Below are 17,016 nucleotides of genomic sequence, written 5' to 3'. Positions count from 1 at the left end.
ATTGTATATATATATATATATGTGTGTGTGTGTGACTGTTTGTTGTCGTCCCCCCACACTATTGCTTGACCACTAATGTTGGTGTTTCTATGTCCCCGTAACTTAGCAGTTTGGCAAAAGAGACTGATAGAATAGGTACTGGGCTTACAAAGAATAAGTCTTGGGGTTGATTTGTTCGACGAAAGGCAGTGCTCCAGCATGGCCATAGCCAAATGACTGAAACAAATGGAAGAATAAAAGAATTGATTCCCATGCTCTGGATCAGGGCTGTTTTCTGTGTGTGTGTCGTGCTATCGAACAGAACACATTGGACTGTAGATATTTGGCTGAAGTTTAATAACCCTTTAACATTTAAACTGGCCACGTCCTGGCCTAATGTTCCATCTGTGTTTGTGTCCAAACTTGCCAGATCTTGTCTCCCACACCTACCGTGCAATGTCATTCTGATTAATAAATGATCAGTCATCGAAATCTCAAAGCTACAAGATAACACATGGTTATTCAAAACTATGAATAAAATAATCATTAACATCATCATCGTTTAACGTCTGCTTTCCATGCTAGCATGGGTTGGACGGTTCAACTGGGGTCTGGCAAGCCCGAAGGCTGCACCAGGCCAGTCAGATCTGGCAGAGTTTCTACAGCTGGATGCCCTTCCTAACGCCAACCACTCCGAGAGTGTAGTGGGTGATTTTATGTGCCACCGACACAGGTGCCAGTCGAGGCTGGCAGATGGCCACGCTCGGATGGTGTTTTCTATGTGCCACCGACACAGGTGCCAGACGAGGCTGGCAGACGTCCACGCTCGGATGGTGCTTTTTATGTGCCACCGACACAGGTGCCAGACGAGGCTGGCAGACGGCCACGCCCGGATATGGTGTTTTCTTATGTGCCACCGACACAGGTGCCAGACAATTGAGAAAAATAGTCTGCTTTTTTTTTTTGTTTTTTTTTTTTTTGTCTTACCCACCCCTCCTTTCCTCTTACAATCACAGCCCTATTACCGTTGCCATCAATGCACCCCAAATTTATATCCATTTCCATTTCGGTCCACTTAAGTATATCGAATCTTCTATTAATACCCTCACTTGTGCATTATTTATAAAAAAAGAGTGTTTCTTTCCTTTTAACGTACGCTATTTATTTTTAAGAGATCAATATTGAAGTTTTCTTTTGTTTCCAATATTCAGCTGGACTTGCATTTAAGTAATCAATGTGCCTTACTGATTCTAGTCCTTTGCCTCATGCTTGTTTCTTTCTTTTTTTTTTTTTTTTTTTTGTTGGGTTTTTTTTTCCATCAACACTTGTATGCTGTTAGTAACATTAACAAACTAGGTCAGGTTAGTCTACAACTACCATAACGAGCAGTGTTTCCAATTAAATAATCTACCTTGTTTACAATATTCAGCTTACCATATTTCAGTCGTCAAAAGTTCTTGGCTGGAAAGTGGCTCCAGTCTTGTTCAATATTTGAACGGTTATGGTAAATAAACTAAAATATAAAAATTAGGTCCCAAATTAGTGTAACTTAGTAATGAATACTGTTTCTGGTTTGTAAATGTTGGCGTTTTAATTCTTGAGTTACTATTTAGAAAATGTTTTTTACGGAAAACTTTAGTAAATGGGTGCAGAAGTGGCTGTGTGGTAAGTAGCTTGTTTACCAACCACATTGTTCCGGGTACAGTCCCACTGCGTGGCACCTTGGGCAAGTGTCTTCTACTATAGCCTCAGGCCGACCAAAGCCTTGTGAGTGGATTTGGTGGACGGAAACTGAAAGAAGCCCATCGTATATATATATATATATATATATATATATATATATATATATATATGCATTTGTGTGTCTGTGTTTGTCCCCCTAGCATTGCTTGACAACCGATGCTGGTGTGTTTATGTCCCCGTTACTTAGCGGTTCGGCAAAAGAGACCGATAGAATAAGTACTGGGCTTACAAAAGAATAAGTCCCGGGGTCGAGTTGCTCAATTAAAGGCGGTGCTCCAGCATGGCCACAGTCAAAGAATAAAAGAGAGTAAAGAGTAAATGACTCTACTGTGTTGGATGTTGTTGCTTGGTTAAAACGAATAGAATGCTGTAGTCCTTTTTTTTGTTCTTAGAGCTTAGCAATTTCAGAAGTATTCATTGTAAAACCATTATCGCTATTATCATATAACCTTGTCTGAAAATATAGCCGTGGCCTACATTGGTGAAAGAAGAATCTATTTGAGGTGGTTAGGAGTATAATAGATAGATAGGGTGGTGTTATTTTTTATTTAACCTAGTCAATGTTGATCCAACATAGGGCCAAAAACTGAAAGAAGCCCATTGTATATATATATGTGTCTGTGTTTGTCGCCCCCACACAAACACACCATTGCTTGACAACCTATGTTGGTGTGTCTACATCCCCGTAACTTAGCAGTTTGGCAAAAGCGACCAATAGAATAGGTACTGGGCTTACAAACAATAAGTCTTGGGGTTGATTATCGTTATTATCATATAACCTTGTCTGAAAATATAGCCGTGGCCTACGTTGGTGAAAGAAGAATCTATTTGAGGTGGTTAGGAGTATAGTAGATAGATAGGGTGGTGTTATTTTTTTATTTAACCTAGACGATGTTGATCCAACAGGCATAGGGCCAAAAGCCCACCAGCTAGAATTATCCCAGTTAGCAAAGATATTAATTAAACTGCATTTGGCGGTGAGGCTCTATCTTCAGGCTTCTGTAGTATGGAGTTGACTCTTAGTTGCCACTGCACCCAGGCCCAGTCTGCCCTGGGCTGGTAGTACCTGTCGTGGTAGGGGTCAGAGGGAAGAAGGTTCTGTGGTTAAGGTGGATAAGGACGGCGAGCTGGCAGAAACGTTAGCACGCCGGGCGAAATGCTTAGCAGTATTTCGTCTGCCGTTACGTTCTGAGTTCAAATTCCGCCGAGGTCGACTTTGCCTTTCATCCTTTCGGGGTCAATAAATTAAGTACCAGTTATGCACTGAGGGCGATGTAATCGACTTAATCCGTTTGTCTGTCCTTGTTTGTCCCCTCTGTGTTTAGTCCCTTGTGGGTAGTAAAGAAATAGGTATTTCGTCGGCCGTTACGTTCTGAGTTCAAATTTCGCTGAGGTCGACTTTGCCTTTCATCCTTTCGGGGTTGATAAATTAAGTACCAGTTATGCACTGGGGACGATGTAATTGACTTAATCCGTTTGTCTGTCCTTGTTTGTCCCCTCTGTGTTTAGCCCCTTGTGGGTAATAAAGAAATAGGTATATATTCTTTGGAAAGTCTCATCCATGTGCTCGTCTTCATGTCTTCATGCTGTTTGAGTTAGAATGGGATATTTGCATTGTGCAGGTTTTGTCAAAGGAGAAATCGGTTCAGGGAATTCTTGTTTAAAAGACGAGCACTTACTAAAAAGTCTACGGTGATGGGGAGAGATAAATTCTGCAAGTGACTGGATAGAAACGAAAAAAATATATATATGGTTGATGAGATTTAGGTACAAACTTGCTAGTCTCCATGATGTCAGATATGTGTGAATATCTGATTCCTTGTATATGGATAGGTATTGGCTGTTGGGTGTGTAAGTTTGTGTAAGCCTGCCATTTACAAATGTGTGAATGTCTTTTGTGTGTGTGTGTACTTTATCGTGTAAAAGTACACGTGTGTAAGATAGAGAATGCGTACAACAGAGTATTTGTATTTTTGTGTTTGCTTTTACTTATCAGTAATTGAGGGGGTGGGGGAAGAAGAAGAAGACAAAAGAAAAGTAGTAACAATCATAGAAAATCGGAGGTGAATGGCGGGAGCGGGGTGGCGTGTAAAAAAAAAAAAAAGGCCTTTCCATTTGGTTAACCATTATATGTGCATTGAAGATTTCATTGATTTTCTTCCCTTCAACACAATTGCTCTCACCCTATTCAATAACATTCATTTAACAAACCTTTTATAGGAACCCACCTCTCCCCCCTGCCACTTTCTTCCAACCATCTTTAACAGATATATGGGACTTTTTTTCTTTTTTTTCTTCACCAACAAGACTATATTTTAGGGTAATTTCCTTCCTTTACAATTAACACATTACTACACAAGTGATGGACGGTTAGTTGGCAGTAATGGTAAAGCACTAGACTTAACTATTTGACTGTGTTTAATTTCATTGTGCTTTCTAAAATCCATCTTCAAATCCCTTTGCGATTGATAAATACCAATATATTATATGCATGCGTGGCCTGGTGGTTAGGGTGTTGTACTCACAATCACTTGATCTTGAGTTCAATTCCTGGACCAAGTGAGTTTGTTGTGTTGTGTTCTTGAGCAAATCACTTCAGTTCATGTTGCACTGTAATCATTTCAACACCTGACATGTAGCAACACACTTGTGCACCTGTTCAGTTAATGTCGATTTGATGGGGGGAGGGAATTAATGAACCAGTCCATACACCTGATTGTTATAAACAAATCATTTGTGCAAGTCGTTCCATGCCAGCATGGAAAACGGATGTGAAACGATGGTGATGATGATGGTACATAAATTCACAATAAGGCAGCGAGCTGGCAGAAACGTTAGCACGCCGGGCGAAATGCTTAGCAGTATTTCGTCTGCCAGTATGTTCTGAGGTCAACTTTGCCTTTCATCCTTTCGGGGTCGATTAAATAAGTACCAGTTACGCACTGGAGTCGATATTATCGACTTAATCTGTTTGTCCTCTCTGTGTTTAGCCCCTTGTGGGTAGTAAAGAAATAGGCATTTCGTCTGAGTTCAAATTCCGTCGAGGTCGACTTTGCCTTTCATCCTTTTGGGGTCGATTAAATAAGTACCAGTTACGCACTGGAGTCAATATTATCGACTTAATCTGTTTGTCCTCTCTGTGTTTAGCCCCTTGTGGGTAGTAAAGAAATAGGCATTTCGTCTGAGTTCAAATTCCGTCGAGGTCGACTTTGCCTTTCATCCTTTTGGGGTCGATTAAATAAGTACCAGTTACGCACTGGAGTTGATATTATCGACTTAATCTGTTTGTCCTCTCTGTGTTTAGCCCCTTGTGGGTAGTAAAGAAATAGGCATTTCGTCTGAGTTCAAATTCCGTCGAGGTCGATTTTGCCTTTCATCCTTTCGGGGTCGATTAAATAAGTACCAGTTACGCACTGGAGTTGATATTATCGACTTAATCTGTTTGTCCTCTCTATGTTTAGCCCCTTGTGGGTAGTAAAGAAATAGGCATTTCGTCTGAGTTCAAATTCCGTCGAGGTCGACTTTGCCTTTCATCCTTTTGGGGTCGATTAAATAAGTACCAGTTACGCACTAGGATCGATATTATCGACTTAATCTGTTTGTCCGTCCTTGTTTGTCCACTCTGTGTTTAGCCCCTTGTGGGTAATAAAGAAATAGGTACGTAAATTCACAATTGAGTGTGTTCATACATACCCAGTTGCACATGTGTGATTTCTTTTAACTTGGAAAGGCAGTAATAAATAGTTGATTGAAGCCATCCCAGACTTTGTCCCATGTGATTTGAACTCAAAACAGTTACATACCTTAGCATAAATCCACATGCTTCTAAGAACACATATGCTGAATTAAACTACATGTCCTATGCTTTTGTTGTTGACCTTTGAAGGATAAAAAAACTGGGTCATGTTATAAGTTAGCCCTTTTGTTCCCAGCTGACCTCTGATTCTGTGAAACACATCCTCTTGTATTAAAGTGTTCATTTTAAAATTAAACCTTCGGTCATAGTAATTTTATGTAAGGGCCTTTTGTTATGTTCAAAACCTCCACTTATGAAATGAAAAGAGTTGTTTTACTAAATCTTTCTAAATTCTCAATATATATTTTTTAATTAATAGCAGTGCATAGGGTGTGTCTCTCATTAGTCACATCGTGGTTGACAGAAAGCATTCAAAGTGTAGAATCCTCTTTCTCTCCAGCTTCAGCACAGTTTAGCTTCTATGTATTGTCTACTTGGACAACAGTAAAGTGCTGGTGACAATACATAGGGGTCCACTATTCAGCCTGTTAAAAATATCAGCCAAACCTCCCTTGGATATCCTTGTTGCGTCTTTTGATTTTATATATGTATATATATATATATATAGGCGTAGGAATGGCTGTGTGGTAAGTAGCTTGCTTACGAACCACATGGTTCTGGGTTCAGTCCCACTGCGTGGCATCTTGGGCAAGTGTCTTCTGCTATAGCCCCAGGCCGACCAATGCCTTGTGAGTGGATTTGGTAGACGCAAACTGAAAGAAGCCAATTGTATATATATATATATATATATATATATATATGTGTGTGTGTGTGTGTGTTGTGTTTGTCCCCCCCCCCCCAACATTGCTTGGCAACCAATGCTGGTGTGTTTATGTTCAGCAAAAGAGACCAATAGAATAAGTACTAGGCTTACAAAGAATAAGTCCTGGGGGTCGATTTGCTCGACTAAAGGCGGTGCTCCAGCATGGCCACATTCACATGACTGAAACAAGTAAAAAAGAGTATATATATATATATGTATATATATATATATATATATATATATCTGTCTACCTATGTTTGTCCCACACTACTGCTTGGCAACAGGTGTCGGTTTGTTTGCATCCCCGTAACTTACCAGTTTGGCAGAAGAGGCTAATAGAATGAGTACCAGACTTAAAAAAACAAAAAGATACTGGGGTCAATTCATTCGACAATTTTTCAAGGGATACCCCAGCATGCCTGTAGCCTAATGGCTTAAATAAAAGATTAAAGATTAAAGATAATCACACAGACAACCTTTTATACAGAGCAGAAAATCCTTTGAAAAAAGAGAGCTTGAAATAAGCAATTACTTTCATATATTATAATAACTAGCACTATGACCCAACAACGCCGGGTCATAGTGCTAGTGCATGCATATACAGCTGCGTGCATGCGCACATACACGTGAGTACTGTCCAAATCTCTGACCTATCACATACAGCTAGCTGGCATTCAATTGCCGTATCAAGTTTCGGGCATTTTGATTGGGTTTTGAATAGAAAATTCACAAAAAAGTCACTTCTATTGATTTTTTTGTAATGGCTTTGTGGGGTGACTGGGGAAAAGTAAAGATGTGCACGACCACCCTTGAACGGTTTTGAACAACCATAGAAAGTGCGAGCCCTCTAACTGAAAAATTGTGGATTTGTATAAAGGACACGCACACAGACATTTTGCCGTTTATATATAGAGAGATTCTCTTTTGACAAATACTATTGATGTTTTCTTTAACCCTTTAGTGTTCGCATTATTCTGCCAAAATTAATGCTTTTTTTATCCACATTGTTTTGAACTAATCATGCATTATCTTATAGCTATGAGATTTTAATGAGGTAGCTGTTAATTTCTAGAATGATATTGTAGGGTTGGTGTGAGAGACCAGATCTGGTCAGTTTGAACATAAAACGGGCAGAATACTTTTGGCCGGATATGGCCGGTTTAAATGCTAAAGGGTTAAACAATTTGTTTGTTGATTCTTCAAAATATTTTATTTGATCCTTAATTTGTTTTCCCTACATCTTATTTTATTTTTTATTTTTCCTCTTTTGCAGATTTCAAATAGAAAAGATCTGCTGATATCGGATATCAGTGAAACATCTGCAATTGCTTCTGTCACCATATTCTGGATTATGTTTCCTTCAAGAAGCTCCTTTTCCCATTCAATGGAATCTGGAATTTTACAAATGTTTATGGACTTCTCTGAACTGTAATCCGAAAAAAAAGCCTTTCACCATGTAAGTCATTTGGGTGATAGTAGCATCACCAGTGCCGGATTCTGGGTCCTTTCACAATGTTTTGTGGAACACACGACCAGTCACCAAGTTTTTTTATCTGATTATTTTTTCCATTGTTTAACGAACATTCCCCTCCCCACCACACACACACATATACATACATGCATGCATGCACACACATGTTCACAATACAATGACCTATTCTCAGATCGAGTTTTCAATCCTGTAACCACATATACAAAAAATTGTTATTCATATCTATGCACACTCTTGAAAACAGAAAAGAATAACATAAGCAAAATCCATACACATCAGTCACTGAATTGTTTTGTTCATTCTGGAAACTACCGTAATATTGGTACGCCGTAGTTATCACCATCAGCTGAACCATGATCAGTTATAATAAAGAATTAATGAAAGAAGAAGCTAAGAAAGCCAGGGAGGCCCAAGTCATGCAGGCGATCCAATCACGAACCGCACCGACCCCTAAAACCAACACAATGCTGTTCAGCGAGCCTGTACGTGTTTCTTCCAACCCTAAAAACCATTCTGTTATGCACCAGACTATCAGCAAAGTACTTGGAAACTACGACGAGGTCGTCGAAGAAATGTCCAAGCAACCAGGTCACATGATCGGCATTGACAAACAGACCCGCTCTGCAAGAGACACCAACCACCAAGCCAAAACTTCGAAATTGCGATGTAATGGCTACAAAATGCGTCCTCAGGCTAGTTCCAAGGGGATGATAGGGAAAGATGATACCCCTCGGGGTCAAGATGCATCTAGTCACGGGCGTTGCAGCGGAAGCAACAATGGCAGTGGTAATAGTTCTGCTTCCTACCTTGGCCATGGCCATGGGCACCAGGATGGTTCTAGACAAGGACTCCTTGAAACACCTCCAGACGGTGCTTATAGTCGTAATTCTCAGAACTCTCATTCAATGTCGAAAGACGGTGGTCACGGACAAAACTCGATAGACAACAACTATCGAAGCCGGACCTCTCAGAATTCTCGATTGTCTACTTCATCAAGAATGTTGTCCGAGAAGCATGGACCTGACAAGGACTTCCATCCTAAAAAACACTCATATTCTTCACAAAATTCTTTCACCAACCCCAATAACAAAGTATACTCTTCGTCCTCCTCGTCATCATCCACACAACTCAGTAAGCACCCCCCTTATCCTAATGTAACTACCAACTCTGGCAATGCACACTTGAAACCCAATCGGCCCCTATCTTCTTTAAGTGACAAAAGCTCATCACATGGCAGTAATAGTGAGAAATATTATCGTGACAAGTACCATTCTGGGGGTGAGAAATCTTTGCAAGTGGACAAGTTTCATAGTAGTGCTGACAAGGCCCATGCTGACCACAAACAGTATAGTGATAAGACACACAATGAAAGCAAAGAACTTTCTAGTAATGTTGATACCAGTGAGAAAAGCCTCTCCAATAACAGTGGTAGGGAGAAGTCATATTCTGCTGAGAAAGGAATTTCACATCATTTGACCAAAACCAAGTCAAGATCCCCTATGCCCTCTCTAACACCCAGTGTACAGTCTCAACAACAGGGTCCCCCATTATTACAGTCTCAACAACAACAGCCTCACCTTCAACTACAACAGCCATCAAAGGGACCAGCAGCACCTTCTGCTATTGCTTCCACACCGCCCCCTCCTTCTCTCAATATGGATGGTTCTCGAGAGAACCACCACACCTCGTTGCCATCATCATTGTCACCTGCATACATTGCAACGAATACCGTTTCAAGCAAACCATTCATGCCGACACATCTGAACAAAGGCTTATCAAACTCTCTAAAGGTCAAAATTATCGGCTCAAATCCAGCAAAAGTCTCCAGTGATCTTGATGACAGCGAATCAGATAACCCGCCCCTACAGATTGAGAAAATTATGAAAGAAATGTGTCAGCCAGAGAAAATAACGGGTATAAAAACACCGAGTGTGAAAGAAAACCTGTTTGAGGAGAGCCGCTTCCTTTCACCGATGGGGCAAAGCCAGAAACATCTGCTGTCCGAATTAAAACATCAGAAACCTTCAACACCTGTACATCAAACAAAGTTAAAAGCTATTTCACCATCTTTAACTCACCACCGTTACCAAAAGCAGAATTTAAACGCATCGCCAGTGCTGTCTGATCTCAAAGAAGAGAAAAATGACCTGGATAAAATCTTAGCTGAGATGACCTGTCCCGAGTCTCCAGTAACGGCCATTTCTACACCGGAGAAAATGTCAGAAAATCCATTCGCTCGGTCTTTCAAGAATTCCCATTCACCTTCCCAAAAGACTTTTGGGCTCTCTGACAGTGACAGTGATTCCTTTGATAATGAAGAGGATGCAACACAACCCCCTAATGATAAACCAGTCCACAGTTGTTCATCTGATGAGAACACCAATAACCAAGCAGATGCCAGCATCCTCAAAGAATCTAAACACATGACCCTGGCTGCTGCAGAAATTAAAAACCATCAAAACACAGATTCTGTAGGCGAGAACCAACCATTAAAGACAAGTCCACTTGAATCAACTTCTCCAACAGCTATGCCTGTCTTCCCCTTAAATGCTGTGAAATGTTCCTTACAGAGTCAAGAAGATCTTTCCCAAGATCTTCAGATGAGTGATTCAGACAGTGAAGCACTCGAGTCTACCAAAGAATTCCCCCCCGTGTTTACTCCCTCAAAGTCATCACCGTCCAGTCCTATCTCACGCCTACATCATTCCATGGATATCGGTGCAGTGGAAACCAGAAAGGAGTCAGTAGGCTTTGATATTTTCAGTGAACATCCGACAAGTGAAAGTGATTCTGAGAGCGATGGAGTTGTAGGTAAAACAAAGTCCAGTACATTGACTGTCAACAACTCAGCAGTGACAGAATCTAATACTGTCTGTAATAACACACCGTTAGTTTACTCAACACCAGCTAGGAAAGGATCGGGCCAGTTTGCTAAGAAAAATGATAATGATGCTGACGACGAAGAGGAGGAGGATGGAGATGATGACGAAGATGATGATCAAAGTGATGTTGAAGAAAGCAACGAGCTGGATAGAATAGGCCCAGCGGTCAAGCATCAGAAACCGGATGTGGTCTCTTCAAGTTCAACTAGTGACTCGGACACCTCTGACGATGAGTCAAACGTCTCGGAAAAAGCATCTAGTGCATCGGATGACGATGACGATAACGATGAAGAGGAAGAAGACGAAGATAAAGATGATCATTCAAAGCAGCTCGACTCAGTGGACGCGGTCAATGATGTGGAACAGTGCGATTCTGCAAGTGTTCAAAAAACACCGCGCTGGTGTCTCCGAGCATTCTTTTCGTTGCCAAACAGTGGCAACAAAGCGAATCATGTCCCCAAGGAAGCCGAGGAAATTGTATCCGTCTCTAGCCATACTGGAAGTAATGTCAGTGCAAGCCAAAGAAGCAGAAATAATAGCAGCAGCAGCAGTAGTAGTAGCGGTAGTAGTAGTAGCAGTAGTGGTAGCAGCAGCTGCAATGAGAACAGCAGTCCAATCACTGAAGCGAACAGTCATTGTGAATCCGATGATGACAGCAACAGTGAAAAGTCATCTGCAGAGGAGAAAACATCATTAATACCAAGTGATAACGAAGAACCACCTAGTAGCTGCCACAAACAAGATGTTCCCAGTGCCCCATCATTTACTGAGGACATCTCATCAAAGGAAAACAGTTTGCAGGCCAACACTAAATCTGTGACAAATCTCTCGACGTGGCCTCCCGGCAAAGACATCCAAGAGTTTCCGTCTCCTGTATCTTCCCCGATGTCTGCATCACCTACATTATTAGTTCATAGAAAACTGAAGCGTAAAATTTCACTTCCCATTTGTATTAATACCAATTTGCTGTCCTCCATTCCAAATGTTAAACGCCGCAAACTCACAAATGAACCGTCCCAGCCCGCCGAGCACTTGGATACCATCAAATCTGAAACAGTCCCGAACACGTGGTCAAGTAAAATACAGTCCCAAGAGTCTGTTGAGAAACAGTCTGAAAACAAGCAACCCTGGATAAAGCGAGACAAAAGTCCAAGAACACCAAATAATACTGAATCTAATTGTTGCCAGAAACGCACTTTGACCATCAAAATCAATACAGATCTTCTGCATTTCATCCCTGCAAAATACTTAAAAGACCTGCCGTTATTACAAGAAGTTAAAACAGAAAACAGCGTCGAGGAAGCTGCAGTCAAGCCTGAAATGCAGAACGGTAATGTTTCTCCTTCAGTTAAAGCAAGTGAACCCAATGCGAACTCCGAAAGTTTTGTCATGACGCAGACTACAACGACACCTGTGCTGACTGAGAGTACACCTTGCAAAACAGAAAAATCTGATTTCAAATTCCGGATCCCAAAGAGAACTCTCGACTCCGAGAGCTACGACATCAGTCGACCCAGTCCGAAAATGATCAAAACCGAGGGACAAATTTCAAAGAACGAAGACAACCTGTTGCCAACTATTCCCAAGAATGAATCTGTGAAAAGTTTGTCTTTGGTCAACAGCGACCATAACCACAGCTCTCCTTCGACTGAGTCTTCAACTGCTACCAGCAAAACCAGAGTTTCCGATAAAGACAAACAGATTTCTTCTTCCATAGACGATACCAAACAACCATGCCATGACAAAGAGAAGGACAGTGTTATGCAACCTGTGTCTCCATCTGAATGTAATAGCAGTGGTTGTAGTACTAGTAGTAGTAATAGCAATAACAACAACAGCAACATCAACAACAACGGTGATGACGATATCGACGACAATGGTGATGACAGCGACAGTGATAGTGAGCGTGATGACAGTGATCACAACGACCGTGTCGATAACGATAATGTTAAGAAGCATAACAACAGCAATGGTAATAATCAGACCGTCAATGCTTTAACAAACTCGTCCAGCAGCAAAAAACTCAAGACAGCGACCCAGGCAAATTTGACATCAAAAAGCTCATCGGATAATTCCAAAGACACTGGGAAATCGGTTGCGACACCGTCTCCGTCGAGGCAGTCTAACTCCTCTTCTACCTTGTTGTCTCCGAAGGGGTCGACGTCGAGCAACACATCTGACCACCACCAGCCCTCGACTTCTGCTATTAGTACAATCCCAGTCACCCCTAGCCACAGCAACAGTTCAAATAGCCTACGTAACCGGCCGTTATACAAGAGCAGTGGTTCTAACCACCACGGCGGCAGTGAAGGTGGCAGCAGCAGCCATAAAGGGAAGGACAAGGCTGCTGACCACTTTTTCCAAGAAGCCAAACGTATGAAACACGAAGGAAACAAATTAACCGACATCTTTGAGAAATCTTTCTTGTACATGAACGCCGTGGTGTCCTACGTACAGTGCGGTATAGCGTTAGAGAAAGACCAAGAGCAGCGATGTTTCCGCATGTTTGGTGAGATTTTCGATTTCCTCAATCAAATCGGACACTACCACCAGTACCCTCACGAACAGAAAATCTCGCTGTTGCGCTTGCTGTTGATGTCCCGCGTCTGCAAAAAGCTCTACGACATGAAGAAAAAGGTCGCCGACAACCTCAAGCAGGCCATCGACGAATACAACAAGCAGACCAGCAGCACTTCCTTGCCATCTCACACCCCATCCCCGCATCGGCCCAACTGGAACACTTCCACGCCTTCATCACGATCGACCCCTTCACCATCAGGCAGCATTGACTCAATACGTTCACAGGGAAGTAACGCCTCGGATGCAAGACTAACGCCTTCAGCTTCATCGTCAAACGCTGTCTCAGCGACATCACACTCCTCCTCCTCCCACATCTCTAACAATTCTACTTCATCCTCTTCTTCCTCCAACCCAAACTCTACGGGCCTTACGGGCTCGGCTCTGCCCTCCTCGTCACAGACTGTTACTATTCCTAAAAGAATTCATTCCATCACACAGAACTACATAGAAATATTAGATTATATTGTGAAGACTCACAATTACTGGGAACAGGCTGAAATTCAGAAAGAAAATTGCAAAGACTTTATTGATCTCCTGCACACTAGATGTAAATACATCTCATTGCAAAGCAGTATTTTTCAATATGTGGAATACGTAAGAGTTGGTCTCCAAATTCTCCGAGAATCATGACCTGACCTTCTGAACAATTACAAAAAAGAGAAAATTTAAAATAAAAGAAAAAAAATAAACAAAGAAACAAAAACTATTGCTATTTATAATAAAGGAAAAAAAATAATGTTTACTTTTCCTTCCCTTTCCCCCCCATTTGGATTTTTTTTTTTTTTTGAATTTTTTTTTTTTTTTTTTCCTCTTTGATGCTTGATCTTCAAAGGAAGCCATTTGCCAAAATAGAAAGTGTCTGAGTTCCAGGTAGCTTCCCTCAGGAGCCAACCTGTCTATAAGTATTGATGGAAAGACGGAAAAGAAGCAAAGAGAGGGACGGAAGGTGAGAAGAAGAGCAAGAATGAGAGAGAGAAGGAGAGTGAGAAAGTATGTGTGCGTGCGTGAAAGAGACAGTTTTTGCAGAAAGTATAATACTTAAAGTCAGTCCTTTGTAAGATAATGAAGATGAAGTGATGGCATAAAAAAAAAAAAAAATAAAGTCAAAACATAAAATTGTGTTTGTCTTTTGATCTTCCCTCCCCCCATTCCACCCAAATATGCCTGCACACATGCTCATACATGCACAAACACATACATGCTCTTACATGCACACACACACACACATACAACACATGTTCTTGTTATAAGTTTTTAATTCAAATAATTTTTGAATGCAAAAGTGCTTTGAAAACTTGATCAAAAATAGTTTAATTTTTCCAAGAATTTTACCCGTGTGTGTTTTTGTACACACAGTCAAGAAAGCACAGCTAGCCGAGTTCGTTGAGTGCGCAAGGTCGACAATTAAATCACCAGTGGTGGTGCACTGAGTCCCTTATACAAGCACTGAATCCTTTATGGCTCAGTCTGCCTAGCTGTATCTAAGGTACCATCGGGAAGTTGCAGTTCACTGCTCTGTGCAGCACGAGCACTCTATATATAAAGAATGAGGGTTTTTCATTCATGCAATACTGAGCTCAAGCACTGAATTCTTTATGGCTCAGTCTGTCTGGCTGTATCTAAGGTACCATCGGGAGAGTTGCAGTTCACTGCTCCGTGCAGCACAAGCACTCTATAAAGAATGAGGGTTTCATTCATGCAATACTGAGCTCAAGCACTGAATTCTTTATGGCTCAGTCTGTCTGGCTGTATCTAAGGTACCATCAGGAAGTTGCAGTTCACTGCTCTATGCATCACGAGCACTCTATAAAGAATGAGGGTTTTTCATTCATGCAATACTGAGCTCAAGCACTGAATTCTTTATGGCTCAGTCTGTCTGGCTGTATCTAAGGTACCATTGGGAGAGTTGCAGTTCACTGCTCTATGCAGCACGAGCACTCTATATATAAAGAATGAGGGTTTTTCATTCATGCAATACTGAGCTCAAATCCTCCCTTGAGCCCCGCAGAAGGCAACAGAAAAGCAACTACAGTGTTTCCTCTCTTGATTCACTACATGAGGTCTTCAAGTGGTGACCCGCTGAGTTTTGAAATTGTACTTGTACTTTACGTATATGTGAAGACGAGATATCGTTTCTGTATGTCTGTGATTTTGTACATGCACACATAAATCAATAAATCAATAAATCAATAAATAAATACACAAGTCTAGCTAATTTTTGTGTGTGTATGGAAGAACATATTTGTGAAAAACCGATTGTATTAAGCTTTGTAATATGAGCGGCGCCAGGAAGGGCATCCGGCCGTAGAAAGCTTGCCACACGCATAGCGCTGCGTATATGTGCATACATTTTTGTAGGCGCGGGCATGGCTGTGTGGTTAGGGAGCTTGCTTCCTAGCTATATGGTTTCGGGTTCAGACCCACCGCGTGGCACCTTCGGCAAGTGTCTTCTACTATAGCCTCGGGCCGACCAAAGCCATGTGAGTGTATTTGGTAGACGGAAACTAAAAGAAGCCCGTCGTATTAGGCGCGGGCATGGATGTGTGGTTAGGGAGCTTGCTTCTTCCTAGCTATATGGTTTCGGGTTCAGACCCACCGCGTGGCACCTTCGGCAAGTGTCTTCTACTATAGCCTCGGGCCGACCAAAGCCTTGTGAGTGTATTTGGTAGACGGAAACTAAAAGAAGCCCGTCGTATTGGGCGCGGGCATGGCTGTGTGGTTAGGGAGCTTGCTTCTTCTTAGCTATATGGTTTCGGGTTCAGACCCACCGCGTGGCACCTTGGGCAAGTGTCTTCTGCTATAGCCCCGAGCCAACCGAAGCTTTGTGATTGAATTCGGCAGGCGGAAGTTACTGCCATGTATGTATATGTGCGTGTAGGTGCTTGTGCCTCTTCGAAAGAGAGAGAGAGAGAGAGAGAGAGGGAATACATTGTTCCTACCATTATCACCTTTCCAGTTCTGTCAACACACACACACACCACACACTGCTTTCTCCTCCCTCCAGTTTTTGTACTGCGGGTGAGACTTGCAGAGCGAAACCAACCTGAGGCCTGTTCCATCATCGTGTCTTGTGTCTGTCGCTGTTTTAGGTTGTGAAAACTTCCTTGTTTGAAATCAGGACTGATTGATTCTTTTGTTGTTTTTTTTTTTTTTCCTAACCACCCAAGGGACAGCATTTGATAGCCAAAGTTCTTTTCATTGGAGATATCGGAGAGAAGAGAGATCGAACGAGAAAGGGAGAGGGAAGGCAACGTATAAACTAGGTGTGATGTACCGTTACTTTCAATGACTGTGAGATGGAGGGATGGATGGCTGGGGTCTTGTAGAGACAGACAGACAGACAGAAGCAAAAAAAAAAAAACAATCGGCTTTGCTTCTTTTATTCGGATTATATTCTTACAAAACAAAAGACAATTCTTAATTGCTACATTAAATCACATATTTATAACTTGTAGCTATATATATGTATATATGTGTGTGTGTATATATATATATATATATATGTATATATATATATAAAGGGCCCGTATGTCATCTTCGTATTTTGGGAAGGAATTATGGCTATGCATAAACATTATAACATAGTAAATGTGTGCACATGTATGTGTTTGTACATTTCTGTAAAAGGTGTTTATTTTATTTTTGTGAGTATGGGGGGGAAGGGGTTAGGGAGGAGAAAGAAGAGGAAAAAAAAAAAAAACTGGATGACGAGAAAGAGGAAGATGAAGGGGGGGATAAAGAAGAAAAAAAAAGCTGTAAAGTTTTAAAAAAAATTACAAAC

General features: G+C 41.4%; 1 protein-coding gene across 1 annotated transcript in view; it reads left to right on the top strand.

Moving 5' to 3' along the window:
* The window catches only part of LOC115221823 (serine-rich adhesin for platelets-like), a 46,517-nt gene extending 32,128 nt beyond the window's left edge, over positions 1–14,389 (top strand). Inside the window, exon 2 of the mRNA XM_029792055.2 lies at positions 7,555–14,389. Coding sequence (XP_029647915.1) covers positions 8,127–13,865 — 5,739 coding nt within the window. The 5' untranslated portion in view covers positions 7,555–8,126 and the 3' untranslated portion in view covers positions 13,866–14,389. The remainder of the gene's footprint in view (positions 1–7,554) is intronic.
* Positions 14,390–17,016: the final 2,627 nt, after the last annotated feature.

The sequence above is a fragment of the Octopus sinensis genome, linkage group LG18 (assembly GCF_006345805.1).
Source record: "Octopus sinensis linkage group LG18, ASM634580v1, whole genome shotgun sequence".
In the NCBI taxonomy this organism is placed as follows: domain Eukaryota; kingdom Metazoa; phylum Mollusca; class Cephalopoda; order Octopoda; family Octopodidae; genus Octopus; species Octopus sinensis.
The sequence above is the reverse complement of the archived record's forward strand: the minus strand, read 5'-3'. Positions and strand labels throughout refer to the sequence as shown.